The sequence below is a fragment of the Trachurus japonicus genome, chromosome 15 (assembly GCF_045865225.1).
Source record: "Trachurus japonicus isolate A0001 chromosome 15, Traja_1.0".
NCBI classification, from domain to species: Eukaryota; Metazoa; Chordata; class Actinopteri; order Carangiformes; family Carangidae; genus Trachurus; species Trachurus japonicus.
In genome coordinates this window covers 27,729,470-27,747,648 of record NC_140921.1, presented here as the reverse complement: position 1 = coordinate 27,747,648, position 18,179 = coordinate 27,729,470, and the positions used below count along the sequence as shown (strand labels likewise).

General features: G+C 40.3%; 1 protein-coding gene across 4 annotated transcripts in view; it reads left to right on the top strand.

The window, feature by feature from the left end:
- The first annotated feature begins 6,325 nt into the window (after nt 1-6,325).
- LOC146973858 (core histone macro-H2A.2-like) overlaps nt 6,326-18,179 on the top strand; it is a 248,522-nt gene continuing 236,668 nt past the window's right edge. For 2 of the 4 annotated variants that reach the window (XM_085800850.1, XM_085800847.1), the window contains exons 1-8: nt 6,326-6,568; nt 8,842-9,019; nt 12,674-12,780; nt 14,085-14,282; nt 15,043-15,147; nt 15,292-15,391; nt 15,485-15,574; nt 17,711-17,885. In XM_085800850.1, coding sequence (XP_085656976.1) covers nt 8,848-9,019; nt 12,674-12,780; nt 14,085-14,282; nt 15,043-15,147; nt 15,292-15,391; nt 15,485-15,574; nt 17,711-17,885 — 947 coding nt within the window. In that variant the 5' untranslated portion in view covers nt 6,326-6,568; nt 8,842-8,847. The remainder of the gene's footprint in view (nt 6,569-8,841; nt 9,020-12,673; nt 12,781-14,084; nt 14,283-15,042; nt 15,148-15,291; nt 15,392-15,484; nt 15,575-17,710; nt 17,886-18,179) is intronic. The other 2 variants (XM_085800849.1, XM_085800848.1) reach the window with 2 other exon arrangements.

Sequence of the window (18,179 nt, the reverse complement as noted above, 5' to 3'; positions counted from 1 at the left end):
AGTTCCCCTGTATTTTTTTTTCTTTTTGAAAATACCCCCGGAAAATTACTAATAAAAATATTCATATTCAAAAAATGATTTTTAATCTTATCTTTTGAATATTTATGGTTGCCCAAGGGTTGTTATTGCTGTCTTTTTTTGTTTATTTTGTTTTGTTTTTTCTCTGTTCAGGTGATCCAAAGTTGTTCCAATGACGAATATATAACTGTGATTATAGAGCTGCATTACATCAGAATGTGTACAGTATGTATGTGTATGAATATATTCATGCATGTGCATATATATTTCTCTCCTTCTTTCTTTTTTCCTCTTCCTCTCTTGTACTTTGGTTGGCTTTAATGTTAGCAAGTTGCCAACCAATGCCTTGTTCATGTTTTTTTCATCTACTGTAACTTGAAAATTGAAATAAAAATTTGAAAAAAAAAAAGTTCACATCTACAAATACCAGTTTAGAATTGCCAATTAACCTTAGCTGCATGTCTTTGGTCTGTGGGAGAGAACCCACACATGCATGGAGAGAACATGCATACTTCACACAGAAGGGCTGCAGCCAGCTGGCGGGTTCGAACCCAGAAACCTCCTGCTGTGAGGCATGCTGCCATAATAAAAAAGTTTAAAAAAAAAAATAAAAATTGCATTTTTTTATTTACTTCATTTGTTTGTATGCATTATGTGTCTTGGAGAATGTTACGGATAAATCAGATACTAAAGTAGTATTAAGACTTTTGTTTGTTTTGTGTATGTTTTTCTATTCTATTTTTGCATTAAAAGATGACGGAGGCCACATGTCCTTCTGGTCCACAGACATAACTCTCTTCATCAAAGGGAAGGGCTGGGAGCCTCCTCCAGAGACCTCACTGGGCAGTGACTGCTGGTCACTGTGGGACAACAAACCGTCTGATGAGATCTGCCACGTGCCTCCAAAATCTGGCTACAACACAGGATCAGTCAGCTGATTTTCAAAGTAACAGGAGCCACCGCAGTGTAAGCACAGCTGAGCCTGCGGAGAACCCAGAAGAAAGCAACCGAAAGCAATCTCCTTAGCAACACACAGGCCTCACAGTCCAGACCCCAGCAGCAGCCCTCACAAATCCACTGACCTGTACAACCACATACTGTAGGATCTCTGGCTTTTTTTTTTTTTTTTTTTTTTACAAAAAGTTGGTAATGTAAAATGACGGGGCATGACTCAGCTAACTTCAGGGCTCTCTTACCATCAGAGACTTAGGTAGTAATTTAAATTTGTTCAGCGAGTGATTCATGTGTGGTTTTATTTTAAAATGCATCCATTTATGTATAAAGAATGGCAACACTTGACTTGACAGGTGGGTGCATAGCACATTCATGTGACCTTTCATAAGGTGGCTTCATAAGGCATGACTCAGTATTCATACAACTGGTTACATTATGGAATAACAAACTGAGAATTCTTTTCAAAATAAAAGTCCCCTAATCGCACCTTCAGCATTCTATTGCAATGGTTCATGACGGCTTTTAAAACACTGCGTGTAAGACTCTCTCAATTAGACTACATTGCATTTCAGAATTGGCACCCTGGAAGGGAAGTTCAGGTTTTCTGATTATTTCATAAATACCTTATGCATGTTATTTTGTATGTCACTTTACAATACAGTCAGTGAAGGCTCCATAAGGGCTAGGAGTTATTTGTAAATCTTTTATGAATGTTACTTTGCAAGTCATTTTACTATCCAGGTGGTGAAGGAGTCATAAATACCAGCAGTTTCCAGGCGTAAATAGGGGAATTTTATTTTGAAAGAAATTCCCAGTTTGTTATTCCACAGCAATGTAACCCGATGTACTGAGTCATACCTTAGAAGCTGTCATGAATGCATTAAGAACACATTATGAAAGGTCTTATGAATTTGCTATGCACCCACCCGTCAAGTAAAGCGTTACCAAAAAGGCTAATGAGAGTAAAATATCCAGCAGAAAATCTCATCCTCATTTTCAACATAGATACCAAACGTAACTGTTTTCCCAGTCAGAGTTTCTAAATCAATCCTCTTGGACTGGAGCCAACTCCAGAAAGACTGGACAGCACCGAGCCACAGCAGAAGAACAAACGCTCCAACATTTAGTCTCATTTTCATAGAACACACAGTTATTCACATCAAGGTTTACCCTCAGTCTTAAAAAGTCATTCACTGGATAAATCTACTTGAGGATTTTAAAGTTCAACTTTCACTTTTAGGACAGAGACGAAGTGAAATATGTGTTTTCCCTTTTCACCTCCCATAAAACCTCTCTCTGCAGCTGTCTATTAAGACTTGCCTCGCACTTTAATATATTGTTTCAGTCTTTTTCAGTAATAATTCTGTCTTCACAAACACCAATTCCATAATTTTTCACCTCCCTGTTAACATCTCTATTACATATTAAACCTCTGCCTTTGTTCAAAACCACACACACTCTGACACCAACAGACTGAGTTTGTCAGTTTGAGCATTTTTATGTTATTTGCTACTTTTACTGCATAAAGTTTTTGTCATAAGTAGAAAATATTCATTCCCTCCACTTTTTTAACCCTTCAAATGCCAGTTTGTTTGCATTTCTATAATTCTCAATACTACATGGGAAACATCTCTGATTTTATTATAGAAGATGACAGTATGTCTGCTACAGTGTAAACTGAGAATTTCAGACTGAAGTGAACAGTTGTTACTCTTCACTTCTTTTGTTATTTATAATTTGACGTACATGTACATCTGATTTACTGTGCTGTTCACCTTTTTATAAGTTACTGACTCTAGCCTTGGCTGGTCTCTGTAAAGGTACAGATCTCAATTGGTTTATCCTTATATACGTATATTATTTTTTAATTATTTTCATTTTCATTTTTTTGTCCTGAGTGTTCAGTTTTTCAACAACACTGACATTTCTTGAAACAAATGGCTTTAACATACGCTGTTTTTCCTGTTGAGGTCCTCACAAAAATTCCCTTCCCACCTCCAAATAAGACCTTATAATGAATCATCATTTGAAATGGCCCTTATCATTTCTGTAATTTTAGCACAATATTCCGGCCCCCAAAGAGAACACAAGAGGGCAGTAAATGAAATCACTTCCTCAATACCAAACCTTTTATGGGGCAGAAAGATGGTCAGATATAGTATAAGGTGGGATATCTCTTCCATTGTGGAAGTGATATGTTGTCTGCTTTAGCTTTCACTGGTTAAGCATTGCTTTCCGTGATGGTCTGACCTCAAGTCAGTATGTGTGATCTATGGTAAATGGACTGTACTATTCAACCACTCAGACACACATCCACTCATCCATTACACTCATGGCTTAAGTATCTTGCCCAGTGGCACATTGACACTTTTAGATGTGGACCAGAGGATCTGGGATCAGTTCCCTGACCTTCCACTGACTGGACCACCCACACTGAGCCACAGAGGCACCAGTGCTTGGGGGTTTTAATGAGTAACCATCAACTTCATCATCATGTTAGACTCCCTGAAAACTTTAAACTCAAAAAGCTTTGACCAAAGTCATATTTATTTGTAAGTGTAAGATGAACTTGTATTAAAACTTGAGGGGCCAATGGCATAATATCCTAAACAATTTACAATATTAATACATTTGTAAATTAAAATTTAAACACTTTGCTTTTTAAGGGTGTTGCTTGTCTTGCAAATGTAGCTTGTCTAAATTCTTTCTTTATTCAAAATATTTTGTGCTAGTTTTCTCCACCGCTGCTGAATTAGCCTTGGACCTCTACCACAGGATTGGTCATGGACAGAGGTGTCCATTTTGAGTACGCAGAGCCTGGAAACACAGAGCTTGTGTTGTGCTGCCCTCTGCAGAACACTTCTGGTAACGCGCTGAACTTTGACTTCAATGTGAGAGCTATTCTTACAACTTCACTGAGTCCACACTAACTGTCAGCCTGCTGACAGGAGCTCACAGTGCTTCATACAGATCAATCCACATCAGATTAGGTGAAGTTGTGGATTTCATTAGACTGGTTGGAACTGTACTTCCTGAGAGGAAACAATTCGAAAGAACAAACACACATACACAGGACAAAGACGCATTTGGACTACATTTACATTGATCTGGTATCCTTTCAAAATGAATGTAAGGAAATGGCAATAGAATCAGCATTGAATTTTGTAAATATAATAAAGTGTTACAAGAGTATAAAGGAAATTATATTTTCCATTCTATTTCAACGTTTTGATTAACATTTTCCACCAGGATTACAGGAAGGACTGACTCCACCTCATGTCATGACCATGTGTATGAGAGTTTCCTGGTATCTGGATGATGATTCTGCGTTTTTATGTCAATGTGTTTTCTTGTGATGTTTGTGCCGGCAGCACAGCTCTCTACCCAAGCCAAATTTCTCCCATGGGAGACAAATAAAGTTGACTTTGATTTTGACTTTCATCTAATGTGTATCATCCCATGCTTAGTGTTTACACCGGTGCTGAAAAGAGGGGTGGGGGAAAAAAAGAATCTTATAGTAAATAACATGTCACAGCATGTGCTGCTGTAGTTGTCATGCCATGATGAACCATGAAAAGTCCATTCACAGCTGGAATAAGGTTGGAAGCACAACTTTAAGTCCTGAATCTAGTGTATACTGTACAGGTCAGACTGTGCCTGTACTGGTGGTGGGAAAGACGGTCATAGGCCATACAAAGGAGCTTACATAGGTTATTACACAGGATTTCTACTGACACCTCATGGCTGCCATGTAATGACCAACTCATTATTACTCAATAATGTCTTGTATGCATGCCATGCTTCATGATTAGGGATTAAAATAGTTTTAAATTTAACTACAACAACAACCATCGTCTCTTGTCCTTGGCTTCATGCAAACTGAGAAAAACTGGTTTCAAGATTTGAATACCTGTATGAGTAGAAATACAGTGCTATGGGAATGTTGACAAAACTTCAGAATCCTCAATTCTAATTCATAACTGCATAAAATTCTAACAGCTGAACAGATCACAAGTTTCTTGTCTTTGGAATTTCCAACATGTGTAAATAAATGCAGAACAGATGATTATGAATAAAACACTGTGGTCTGGCTGTGAAAAAAAAATTGACAACAATAAATCAAACACACTGACTTTGCAGAAGCCATGTGCAGCTTGTTTGAGCTGCTGTCTGTTGTTGAAATAAGACAGGATATTATAAAGCTTCACAACTCATGGTGTCAACTCATTTAAATCTGAGTTTTACAAACATTTTCAGATAAACCCCACAACTCTCAATGATGTTGATTTATTTTTTCTAATTTGCTTGTGTGAGTGTGATGGTGACTTTACAGTAGTCATTCAATTATTTGCCTCTGAAATGATCTCTAAGCCGTATCTGAACTGGTAGTTCTTGGCCCTTTGCACCTCTGAGATCGATTTTCCTCCATTTCACTACACACTGAAAAGTGACTTTTCAGCTGGAACTGCGCAGACATTTAATGTGTTTGCTCTAATCTGACTAGCCTGTAATGCAGCAGTGTGGACTGACGACTGTGCAGCATTACACAGAATTATACAAGATGTCCATTGCATCTACAGCCACCAGGCTATTTAATTATTTTGCAAATGGTAGATGAGCTGCCAGACAAATTAATTTCCTTTTAGGGATTCATCAAGTGACTCTTATTCTCCCCTCTCTTGACTCGTATTATAGGCTACATTATCACGACTGCTTCTTTTTTATTGCCAATGTCCATGTTGTTTTCCATATTTCAATAGGTTTTGTTTCCCTACAGCCTTCAGCACTATTTCGCCAATGACAAATAAAAAAGTGAAATAGAAAACAGCATGTCTTGTTTGAATGTCTGTGATAGTTAGTGTAGAACCATATTCACAGTAAGTAGATATGTCTGTTGTTCCCCCTCATGGATCTATTGTTGCTGACATATCAAAGATGGAGAGGCTGATCTGATTGGATGCTGAGACTCTCTCAGTCCCTTGTGACTCCTCAGGGGCATCAAACAGGATCATCTGTCTGATTCACTTTCCACAAGAGCAGAGATGTTCATTGACTATTTTACTACCTGTTAGATGGAATAAAGCCAGTTTCACTCCCATTTTCTTCACAGCGTGGATAGGCTACAGTAAATCAACAACACTGCCAGGGGAGGCTGGGGGAATCTTAAGTAGAAATAAACTCTAAAGGTCATTTTGGCTGCCATTTTGGATTAGACCAGCCTGAAAACATTATTTTCATTTTATTATTATAACTGATGTATATTTGCTTTGGCTTCAACACAGAGCCTTATCTATAAGCACACGGTGTTCCTTTCAGCCAACATGTTCCCTCATGAAGCCATGTTAAGGGGGCGTTTTCACTGAATTTTCCCTCGATTGAATTTTTCCCCTTTGCAGCATCAGTAGCACAGAGCCAGCCTTCGACCAGACTACGTTGTTCCTGCTTTGCTCTGTTGGGAAGCGAGAATTAACCCACAAGGACGGCGAATAAACAACCAAAACAAAACCGTGCCGCCTATCGCCGGCGGGATTCGTCTTTCTTCCGTGGAGGAGGATATTGACCTCGCGTTGATTCACGTCAAAGGAGGTGAAAACAGGTAGAAACTTGGGAGGTTTTTTTTTTTTTTTTCCCTTTCCATTTTTCATGCCTGGGTGCATCCGGAGTGACGGAGACCCGCTACTTTCCTCGACTGATGTGATTACACACATGCAGAGGGGCTGGAGGCAACATGAAAGAAGAAGGGGGCGGGCGGGGCTTGTTTAAAAACGGCTCGTTTGGTTTAAGTCTCGAACGTGGAAGAAGTGAATAATTGTGGCGAGCTAAACGCAGCCGACCTGACGCAGCTATCGCTCACGCGCTTTTACACCGTCCAAAGCTAAATTAATGTAAATAAAAAAAAACATGTCTCCGTGTTAAGGCTGGTGTCGCCGTGTCAGGCCTTTAAATACAGTTTAAATAACATTAAAGTCCGAGTTAACGTCTGCGTATTTACGTCGAGGTGTTGCTTGCTACGCTGTGGTCTTAGGTTCAGTCGGTACAGTAACATTAGCCTCCACACGGCCCTGCTCACATTCCGCTCTGTCCGCTGCTGGGCTCCAGAGCCGAACAACACACGCTCACACAAGCGTCTCCCTCCACTGTAGTGCCAACACTGAGCGACTGTGTTCATTAGTGCACATATGCTAATAAGATTTGAGTGCCGACACCGCGTCTTATCACACTGTGCTGTTGGAGCTTGTTTTGCAGACCTCGGGGGGGATTTAAGCTTTCAATCGACACATCCTCGTTCAGCGTTTAGTTTGTAGGAGGTAGAGAAAAAAAAACGATTTGCCCTTTTTCAGATTAGGTAGAAAAAACGGACGTGACGTGTCTCTTAGTAAACTGTTCAGCGGGCAGGTATACACAGATGTTGAAACACTGTAGCCATACTGTCAGAAATTGTGTTGGGCTCAAGTTCAGCTGAGGACATTGTAGCTCCTGACTATTCATTACCTGTTAAGGAGTTAATACAATTATTTGTTATAGCCTACTGGATACAAAATAATTGTTTATCTATCTATCTATCTATCTATCTATCTATCTATCTATCTATCTATCTATCTATCTATCTATCTATCTATCTATCCAGGTTACTAGTGACTTACCATCAGTTTATTACACATTTACTATCACATCAGTTTTCTCAATATCCTTAATGTTTGATCAAACTGGATCACACTCAAGTTCCATAGGACTCCCAACTGCAGCGTGTGGACGTTTGTATTCGTTTTTGTTCAAGAATCTGTCGTTTTTTCAATGTTTATTAATGGGCTCTGGACTAATTTTAAAATTGTTCTGTGGTCGCAAGTAACTTCCTTTTGACCATCATTTAAATTTTAAAATTCACTTTACATGAAACTGACTGACTTTGACTGACAATGAAATTACTTTAAATGAAATCAAAATTCAGAATTACTACGGCTTCCACATTGTTCCTTTCCGGGTCAGAGAACAAACGCCTCAGAGTCCCTCATGGTGTCCCTCAACTGTTGTGTTCTCTGACCTGGAAAGGAACAATCCTAAACACACACAATGGAGCATTAACCATAACCATAACCCTAAAACAACATATTAATGCTACTGCTATGATTCCTGCCTTTTTTTTGGATAAGCAGGGAACATACAACCTTTTTTTTAGTAAGCGGGGAACATATAACTCCTTTTTTTGGTGAGCGGGGAACATAGTGATGACCCCAGTAGTAGAAAAACAGTGAATAGGAAGAATCGGATGAATGAGTGGGGTCGTGCCGTCTGCATCTGGCACACCACAGTCCCGCTAAGCTCCAGAGACCGGGCTCAAGCCCAATCTACAGTACCTGCTCCTCTCACCCACACACGAGCGCCCGGTGCTGGGCCACGCGGCCGACCAGCCTCCCCTCCAGAGCTCCAGCAACACACAAAACCTTCTTTGCCTGGCACTGGTACCAGCAACGGCAACAAACTCACTTAGCAGACAGTTGCCCTTCTCAACCAGAGTAGCTACTAGATCTTACATTGTGTTGCTTTAACCACTTTGCTTTCATTAACTTGTTATACTGAGATATCAGATACATCATTTATAAAGCTTTTGTAAACCCACATTTCAAAGAGTTAACATGTTATCTTATTCATGTTATTTATCCAGGTTAATTATGCCAATGAAATGGTCCCAATTAAAAAGCCTGTCCAGGTTAATTGGTTTAGGGTTTTCTGGAACTGTCACTGTGTTTATGTGAAGGCAGAAATCTCAGAGACAGATATAGCAAAGCTATTTGTGTGCACTGACATGTGTGTGCTGGTGTGTAGTCTTATCTGTTATTCATTTGCTTTGGTTGTTGTCCCTGTGTCCAGAGCAGGATGTCAGCCAGAGGAGGAAAGAAGAAGGCCACCAAGCTGTCCCGCTCAGCCAGGGCTGGTGTCATCTTCCCTGTGGGGAGGATGATGAGGTACCTGCGCACTGGCACGCACAAATACCGCATTGGCATGGGGGCGCCTGTCTACATGGCAGCTGTCATCGAGTACCTTGCAGGTAGAGTATGAGATGAAATTCGGTTCATATTCCTTATCAATAACACTAGGATTTGAACAGTTGAAAGTGATCTGAATGATCCCAAAATATTTTTTAAAATTCTTTTCACAGTAACAATTATGTATCTACAAAGTTTTGAAATGTGCTTTCCAGACATTCAATACACAGTTGAACTCGTAATATATTTCCAATAAGTATAATGTGATCCTGCAGGTGGTGAACAGCTACCTGCTGTGAGTGTTTTTAAATTCATTTGGATTAATTCTCTTCTCTCATTTTGTTGATTCAGGCAATAGACTTGTGTTTCATGACAGCCAGTGTAGCGTTTCATCTCATTTAAAGTTCCAGTGTGTAATAATTGGCAAAATCTGAATACACTACCCATGAATGTATTCGTATGAGTGTATAATCACTTTAAGATAAAATTTGTTTGCTTTTTGTAGCCTTATAATTATTCAGCAAGGGTCTTGTATAGAGAGTGTCGCCATGTTTGTACGGCAGTTGTAGTGAACAAGTTTTTTTGTCCTCGGAGGCCACCGTCACTTTGCCGATCGGAGGGGAGTGCGAGTGAGTGAACGCTGCAAACTACAATCTGAACGCTGGATATCACCGTTTTCCCCCCATTTTACACACTGGACCTTTAATTTATGTAAAAAATGAGATCTCATTATCTTTCATTCAGCTCCCAAACTTATGAAAAGATATTTCACAAGGACACAAGAGCGCAGTTAAAAGCCTGCTCAGGCATTAAATAGTAAATATTTCTCCATCATTTCTAAGAAGATACATGTTTGGATTGAGTACAGAACTTTCTCATTATCCCAGCTCAGCTGTTAGATGACAAATACTAAATGCTACTGGCTCATTTTTTCCTCTTGTGTAAATGGAGTTTTGCACTTCAGTTCTTCCTTTAAACGGACCTGGGTGTTGCGATTCAGTAGGGATAGTTAAACATTTTGGCAAATTCTCCTATTGCCGTAATCCCTATAGTTATAGCAGTAGGTTCATTACCTTTGATTATTGGTGCATGTTGTTTTGAGATCAGCGGGGCAGAGACGCAAGCTGCTCAGCGAACACAATGGAGGTGAATGGTACAGGGCCTGTCCCTCATCAAACTCATCAAATACACAATCCAACAACTCCACAACGCTCTGGTGGACAAGTTGTAACCTGCACATTCACCAAGCTGTGAAATAATCATGTAACATTATGAGACAGAGTTGTTTTCGAGGAAAAATCCATGGCCGGAGTGTTTACTTCATGTGTCGGAATTGTTACATAATGTTACATGATTATTTCATAGTGTGGTGAATGTGCAGGTGAAAATGTTGAACTATGCCTTTAATGATAAAGGTAAAGGTACTTTATTTGTCACATATACAGCTAGTACAGTGAGATTTTTTCACTGCATTTAACCCATCCCTGAGTCGACCTACTCCAGATCATGAGCCAGTGCCTTTGGTCAGGGGCGCTGACTGGAGGTCAGAATGAGCTTGTGAGGGATGGCATTATTCTAATAGACTCCTGACTTTAAAAATTAATGATAATAATGAGACAGAAATGATTTGAAAAAAGAGCTAAAGGGAGAGATTATCACAATTAATAAATATCATAACTATTATATCTTCACATCAATTGAACAAAGACTGTTTGACGTCTGATTTAGAGCACCACTCCGAGTTTTCTCCTTTCCTCAGTTAAAGTTGCCATTTGCCCAGATGTTTTACTCTTTGGGAGGAATCTTTGCCTTTCAAACAAGCCGACACTTAACCACTGACATTTAAATACATAAGCTGATGTGATAATAATACATGGTAAGAGATCTCCAAAGGCAAGGGTGCTGAATGTCTGGAAAACAAGTGTCAGGACTTTGCAGACAGAATCAGACATTTAAATCTTATTTTCAAATGTTTGAATCCTATTTTTAGCCTTTAAACATTTGCATTCAACCATTCAAATCCTAGCTTTAATCTTATGGAAGATGAACCCAATTCCATCTAATAGAAAGGTGGTCACATGATTCAGATTTAGTGCATACCAGCTTCAGAACCTGTAGCAGCATATTTCTGACTGGATGTAATATTCACTGTTAACATATCTACACATGCACCCTGTGTGTAAATGATATGTTATGTTAGAGACACACACATCTGTCCTAAAGTTACTTTTACTTTTACTACTTTTATTGATACCACTAATTGATGCAGAACTTTAATGATGCAGATACTGCTACTTTTTGTTATTTTGTGGGAAAAAAGGAAAAGAAAATTAAGAAAATATTGACCTTTATTTGATTTATTTTCCCATTTGTACTCAATTAACATCAGTACCCCCCTGTCCTGCTCTGAGTGACCTGACACTCTTCTTCAGAAAGATAGTTCGATCATCTAGGTGCATCTCAATTAGAACATAATGAAACAGTTAATTTATTTCACTAGTTCATTTCAAATAGTGAAACTCATATATTATATAGATTCATTACACACAGACTGAAATATTTCATGTCTTTATTTCTTTTAGCTTACAAATAATGAAAAACCAAAATGCACTATCTTAAAGGGATAGTAGCATTTTTTTTAAAGTGGGGTTGTATGATCTACAAATAGCCCCTAAGTACTTTAGAGAAGACCCTCTGCACTCCTCCCGTTAGCAACGCCAGCCCATAGCACTGCCCAGAGATTTAGTTTTTTTTTTCAGGTAAAACCTCTTTTAGGCCGCGGAAATAGGCCGTTTCTTTGGGTCTGTTAACAACACTGTATGTTGTAAATCTCTGGGCAGGGCTATGGGCTGGCGTTGCTAACGGGAGGAGTGCAGAGAGTCATCTACTGCAATTAAAGTACTTAGGGGCTATTTGTAGATCATACAACCCCACAAAAATGCTACTATCCCTTTAAACAATTAGAATATTATGAAAAATGTCACTATTGTAACCTAATGATGTCACACTCTAATCAGCTGATTAACTCCAAACACCTGCAGAGGTTTCCTGAGTCTGGTTCAGTAGCTCCACTGTCATGGAGAAGAGCTGACCTCCATCACATTCTACTTTACTGAGATGCACCTGTAATGTGACTGTAACAGCTCACACATCAGCTTTTCATCATTAATATGTGGATATAATGTTATTATGTGTGTCTAACAAACAAAACACACCTGACACAGTGACAAATGAACTGTGAATTAGTGGGTTGGAAATGCTTCATTTCTCCACCTGTATGTGCTGGTGGATGTTTCTAGAGATCAGTGGTGTCTCAGAGCAGGGTGTCTGTGTACCGAGGGCAGAACTGAGAACGTTAGAGCCTATTGATACTCATTCAGCCCAGGGCCTCTTTCATACTGTGTAATGATACTACAGTGAGGATCTCTATCTCTCATCAGCAACAGTTTTATGTTGCTGGGCTTATACTTTTATATTTAAATAAATGTAAAACAAAACATGTTTATATTATACGACAGCACAGGTGTGATAGGAAGTGTTACACAGAAACCATCACAAAACATATTTGTCTTTATTTGCTATGTATGTTTCACTGCTGCAGCAATCCAGCTTCCTTACAGCAGAGTGTGGTCTTAATCTTCTAAGACTGTCGTATCATAGCAGAACACACACTGCATGTTTGATGGGTTTCCACACAGTGTTTTCTCTCCTCTAAGCTGAGATCTTGGAGTTGGCAGGAAACGCAGCACGGGACAACAAGAAGGGCAGAATAACTCCCAGGCACATCAAACTGGCCGTGGCCAACGACGAAGAGCTCAACCAGGTAAACATAGAGCCCACTCTGAAACACCCACTCTGAACACTCACACTGGGATTTTCAGCAGGAGACGTGATCATCCCCTCCCTGCTTAACTACACACTGTAAACTCATGTCATCGCTCACAACAGATCAGTGCCAAAGTGCTGTTCATCTGGGTTGCTGTGTGTCATCCCATAACAAGTTCATATTCATTACAGTAAACAAACACTTCTCACAGATCAATAATATCCAACCTTATATTGTATTAATGTTGGATCACTTGAAAAAAGAGGACAGGACAGGGTTCATACAAAAAACCTCAATACAAACAGACCCCTCTCATTAGGTTTCTATAACAAAACTCATTTGTCATTTTATATTTAACACTATGATGTTGTATGGTCCTGTGTGGAAGTGCATTGCATCATTTATTTTTCTGTTTTTCTGAGTAATTTCTAATTTGGTCATTTCTTTCTGACTTAACAAGATTTCAAAATCTCGTGAGAATCGGTTATATGTATCATGGATCAATTAAATTACTTGACTTTACCTTACCTGGGATCATCCAACACACCCACAATACAAATCATACACACAACACACAATAGATACAGCATACAATATTTCACCTGCAAAGTAAAGACTCGGAATAATGTAATTATAATGATTACTCAAAATCGTCCCTGACGCATTAAAAGGAAAGGACGCAGTAAACTCACTATCCACCTCATTTTTCCATGAAAAATGATACATTGTGAACAAAAACTCATAAAATCTCAGTATGGGGACCCATTTCCCAGGGACCCACTCAAATCACCACCTGTGGGTCCCAGGGACTTACTCAACAATCAACATCACTGAATAACCTTTAATATAATATCTGTAGATCAGAAAAAGGAGGAGCTAGATTGGTCCAGGACATTTACAGTTGTCCTAAAGTTGTCCTTTGTCTTGGCTGTGAGCTCCAGGTCCTCGGCCTGTTGAAAGGTCCTGAGCTCTGGAACAGGTTCTTTTGGACCAGCTTGGTCCAGCTGTCCCTCAGTCCTGATCAGGCCTAAATCATTGAGTGTAAACTCATTGAGTGTAAACTCAATGATTTAGGCCTGAGAAATGGACACGTTCAGGATATTAAATAGGATGATAATACTATATAGACTATACACTATACAATAGATTAGAATTACAGTAGTTTTGTTAATCGCTCCAAGCACCACACAGGCAGTGACTTTTAGATAAAAGACTTAACTTTCTAATAATTGCTGCGTCCATAACAAATGATATGTGGGTTTTATGAAATAGTTATAATGTTGTACTGTTTTCTCCTTCAGCTTCTGCGGGGGGTGACCATATCGAATGGAGGTGTCCTGCCTCGGATCCACCCAGAGCTGCTCTCTAAGAAGAGAGGGAGTCGGGCGAAAGTGGACAGCCAGTCGTCCGTCCCCGACAAACAGGAAGAACGCGCAAAGAACAAGAACGCCGCCAAATCCTTCAAGAAGGTTAAAGGCAAACGAGGCCGAAAGCCAAAGGTCAGTCCGCTGATTATTTCACCATGTGTCCAGGTTCAAGACTGAACTTTCATGTTAAACATGTCCAATGCTGTGAGCTGCTTAGCTAACGCTACGGAGGCATATGGTACAGTATTTCCACGTTTCCCTCATCAAACTAAATACACAATCCAACAACTCCAAAACGCTCTGGTGGACAAGTTGTGACCTGCACATTCACCACGCTATGAGATAATAATGCATAATTATGTAACATTACGAAGCAAATACTCGGAACTACTTGCATTTTTTAAGTCACTCTGCCGAGCAGCTGTCTGGGATGTAGTTCCGGCTACACATTTGCCTCAAAAACAACTCTGTCAGTGTCAACGTTCTGTTATTATTTCATAGCATGGTGAATGTGCAGGTCACAACTTGTCCACCAGAGTGTTTTGGAGTTGTTGGATTGTGTATTTAGTTTGATGAGGGAAACCCGGAAATACCATGAGCCTCCGTAGCATTAGCTGAGCAGCTCACTTCTCTGCCCTGCTGATCGAAAAACGGCTTGCACCAACAATTAAAGGTAACAAATCTACTGTTATGACTATAGGGATTATGGCAATGGGCATATTTGCCAAAATGTTGAAATATTCCTTTAAACAACAAAGTTAGAAATGCTTCTTGATACTCAGCATATTTCAGTTAAGGCTCCAGTGCAGACATTTGATCCCCAGCTCTTCCATCATGTTGTGATGTGTGTGTTAAATGATGAACGATGATTTGTTTTCTTCATGGGTCAAAGAGCATAGACAACGACAAAGAGTCTGTACCCAACTCTACAGCTGAAGACGGCCCGGGAGATGGATTCACCATCCTGTCAGCAAAGAGTCTGTTCCTGGGACAGAAGGTGATTCACACGGATTAGAGACAAGTTATAAAATGAGCCATTAGAACTGGTAGTTTACATCACAGTCTTCCAAGTGGCAGCATTGTTTATTATGATTCATGTACGCTTCTCCCTGACACCGTGCTGATGACTGTGAACCCACAGCTTTCATTAACAGAGAGCGAAATCAGCAAAATCGGATCAATCAAGGTGGAGGGGATCATTAACCCGACGAACGCAGAGATGGACCTCAAAGATGGAGTGGGTGAGGACGACATGTTCATGTGTGTTTGACCTCTTTCATTCACTGCTCTGTCTGCTGCTCCAGCCTTGTGCTCAGCCGCTGCTCTGTGTCCAGGCAACGCCCTGGAGAAAGCCGGAGGCCGAGAGTTCCTGGACGGAGTGAAGGAGCTGAGGAAAGCACAGGGGCCTCTGGAGGTAGCATCAGGTACACGCAGAGCTCCACACACACACACACACACACACACACACACACACACACACACACACACATCTGTATCAGCGGTGCTGTCTGAGCTGTGTTCTGTGACACTCAAACCCGCTATACAAGCACTGATGCACATATCGTGTCCACACAACACTGGGACTTACAAGTTTCCTGGTAACACTTCATAATAAGTACACACTATTAAGCATTAGTTAAGCCTTAAAGGGATAGTTCACCCAAAATTCAAATTTCACTCTCACGACTAAGAGCTGTGAGAATTTTCAGAGTCCTCCGTGCCTTCTCTGAGTTACGGGGGAGGGGGGGGGGGGGGTCCGCAGCAGTATTTGTCCATATAATGGTTGTGAATGGATACCAACTTTCTTCGTCCAAAAAGACACACCAAAAAACATCCAAATACCTCCATACTGCTCGTCTGTAATGTCCCTCTTGTATTGAAGCCCTGACTTGAGAAATTGTTCCGCCGGTCAGTGCAAATTACGCGAGATTTGCACTGACACAGGAAGAGCAGTGAACCGAGACACTGGGAGGTTCCGCTACAAACAAGCTTAAAATGTAGACTTATTTAATTTTTTTCTGAACAATTTCTCATGTCGGGGCTTCAATACAAGACGGACATTACAGACGAGCAGTATGGAGGTATTTGGATGTTTTTTGGTTTGTCTTTTTGGACGAAGAAAGTTGGTATCCATTGACAACCATTATATGGACAAATACTGCTGCGCGGACCCCCCCATAACTCAGAGAAGGCACGGAGGACTCTGAAAATTCTCACAGCTCTTAGTTGACATGAGGGAGAGTAGATAATGAGTGAAATTTGAATTTTGGGTGAACTATCCCTTTAAATGCTGAATTCATCATTATTTTTAACACATGAATACTCATTAGTATGTAGTTTATCATGGGTAGTACATTCAGATTTTGCCTATAAACCTTGACAATTATTACACACTGGACCTTCAAACCACATATGGGCGATCTATGAGTAACTTCAAAGAGAAATAAAACACAGACAGAGCCAGGGCCGTTGTGTAGGGGAGAAAGGTGATGATAATTCTAGGGGCCCAGCACCCAGTGGGGCCCACAAAAAAACCCAGTAGTCTAATCTCTGTATGACTGAATTATTCTGTTTAGACCCTGACTGATATTCATAGTAATGCTGCATTAGCATCAAAACAAAGTAGGCTAAATAAAAAATGATAATACTGTACGTAGTCTAAGAAAAAAAGTGGAAAAGTCAGGGGCCCACTTTAGTATTCTTTCAGGGGGCCCAGAATTCCTAGCAACGGCCCTGGACAGAGCACAGATACAATGAGATAGACCTAGTACACGCAGTTTATTCACAGATTTTGATTGACAGAGGATCGAGGTCCAGAATCCAAGGTCCGATAGGTACCGGTCCAGACCAGCAGAGGGCCGGATCTTGTTCCAGCAGGATCCGGCACAAATGAAGCCCTGCTTGGAAGTAGAAAGACACTTTTAATTGTTCTTCATCATTAACAGCCACCCCACAGCCTCTGCACAGTTTTCACACAGAATAAATATAACTAACTTCATTTTCATTTAATTCATGTTTTAACAGTGATGATGCTTTTACTGTCTTCATGGCTGCAGCTCAGAAGAACATCAAGAGACTGTGACCAGAACTAGAGATAAAAACTAAACTCTGATATCTTTGATTAGACTGTAGTGTTGCTTATCTGACCATTCGTTCCCTTTTCTTTAGGTGTTGGGTCACCTTTTTTTGCACTGGGGTCTAATTATTGAAAGAAACTAATTTTCACTTGCGTTTTATTCTTTTTATATTATTTTCTAAATGTATAAATAATTCCCCACATCTGACAACTTCATCAATGGCAGTAAATTGGGTTAAATTGATTCTTTAAGGGTGGAGAATGTATCTATATATTTAGACATGAGTGCACACAGAAACTGATTTAGCTGCTGTTGGCTCCTCAACAGTTTTCATCTGTACAAAGTAGATGTGGACATGCAGACAGACAGCTGCCAAGTCTTCACCATGTCTTCAGTAACAAGATGAATGAGTGACACATGGTTTACTGTCTGTGTGGACGACATCTAAGAGTGTGTGTGTGTGTGTGTCTCTGTCCTCCACAGTGGCCGTGAGCCAAGCCAGCGGTATGGCAGCTCGCTTCATCATCCACTGTAACATCCCTCAGTGGGGCTCCGACAAGTGTGAAGACCAGCTAGAGAAGACGGTGAAGAACTGTCTCTCAGCAGCGGAGGAGAAGAAGCTCAAGTCTGTCGCTTTCCCCTCGCTCCCCGCTGGACGGTGAGTCCACCTGGGACCTGTCCTCCCCCAGCAGAGACAGGCTGATGAGCAGCTCTTCTGACATCACACTTAAAGGAGAATTCCGGTCATTTTTGTCCTGATGGTCACCCAGTGTTGGGGGGAGCAAAAAACGCAACTAAAATTGATGCAGGCAAACCAGAGTTACACCATGGCTAGACGGTGCTAGGGATAGCGACAATTTTTTCAACCACAACAAACACTCAAAAAAGAAGAAATAATAAGAAAATATTGTGTCTACAGTATAACGTCCTACACTTAAATGAGTGTATTATT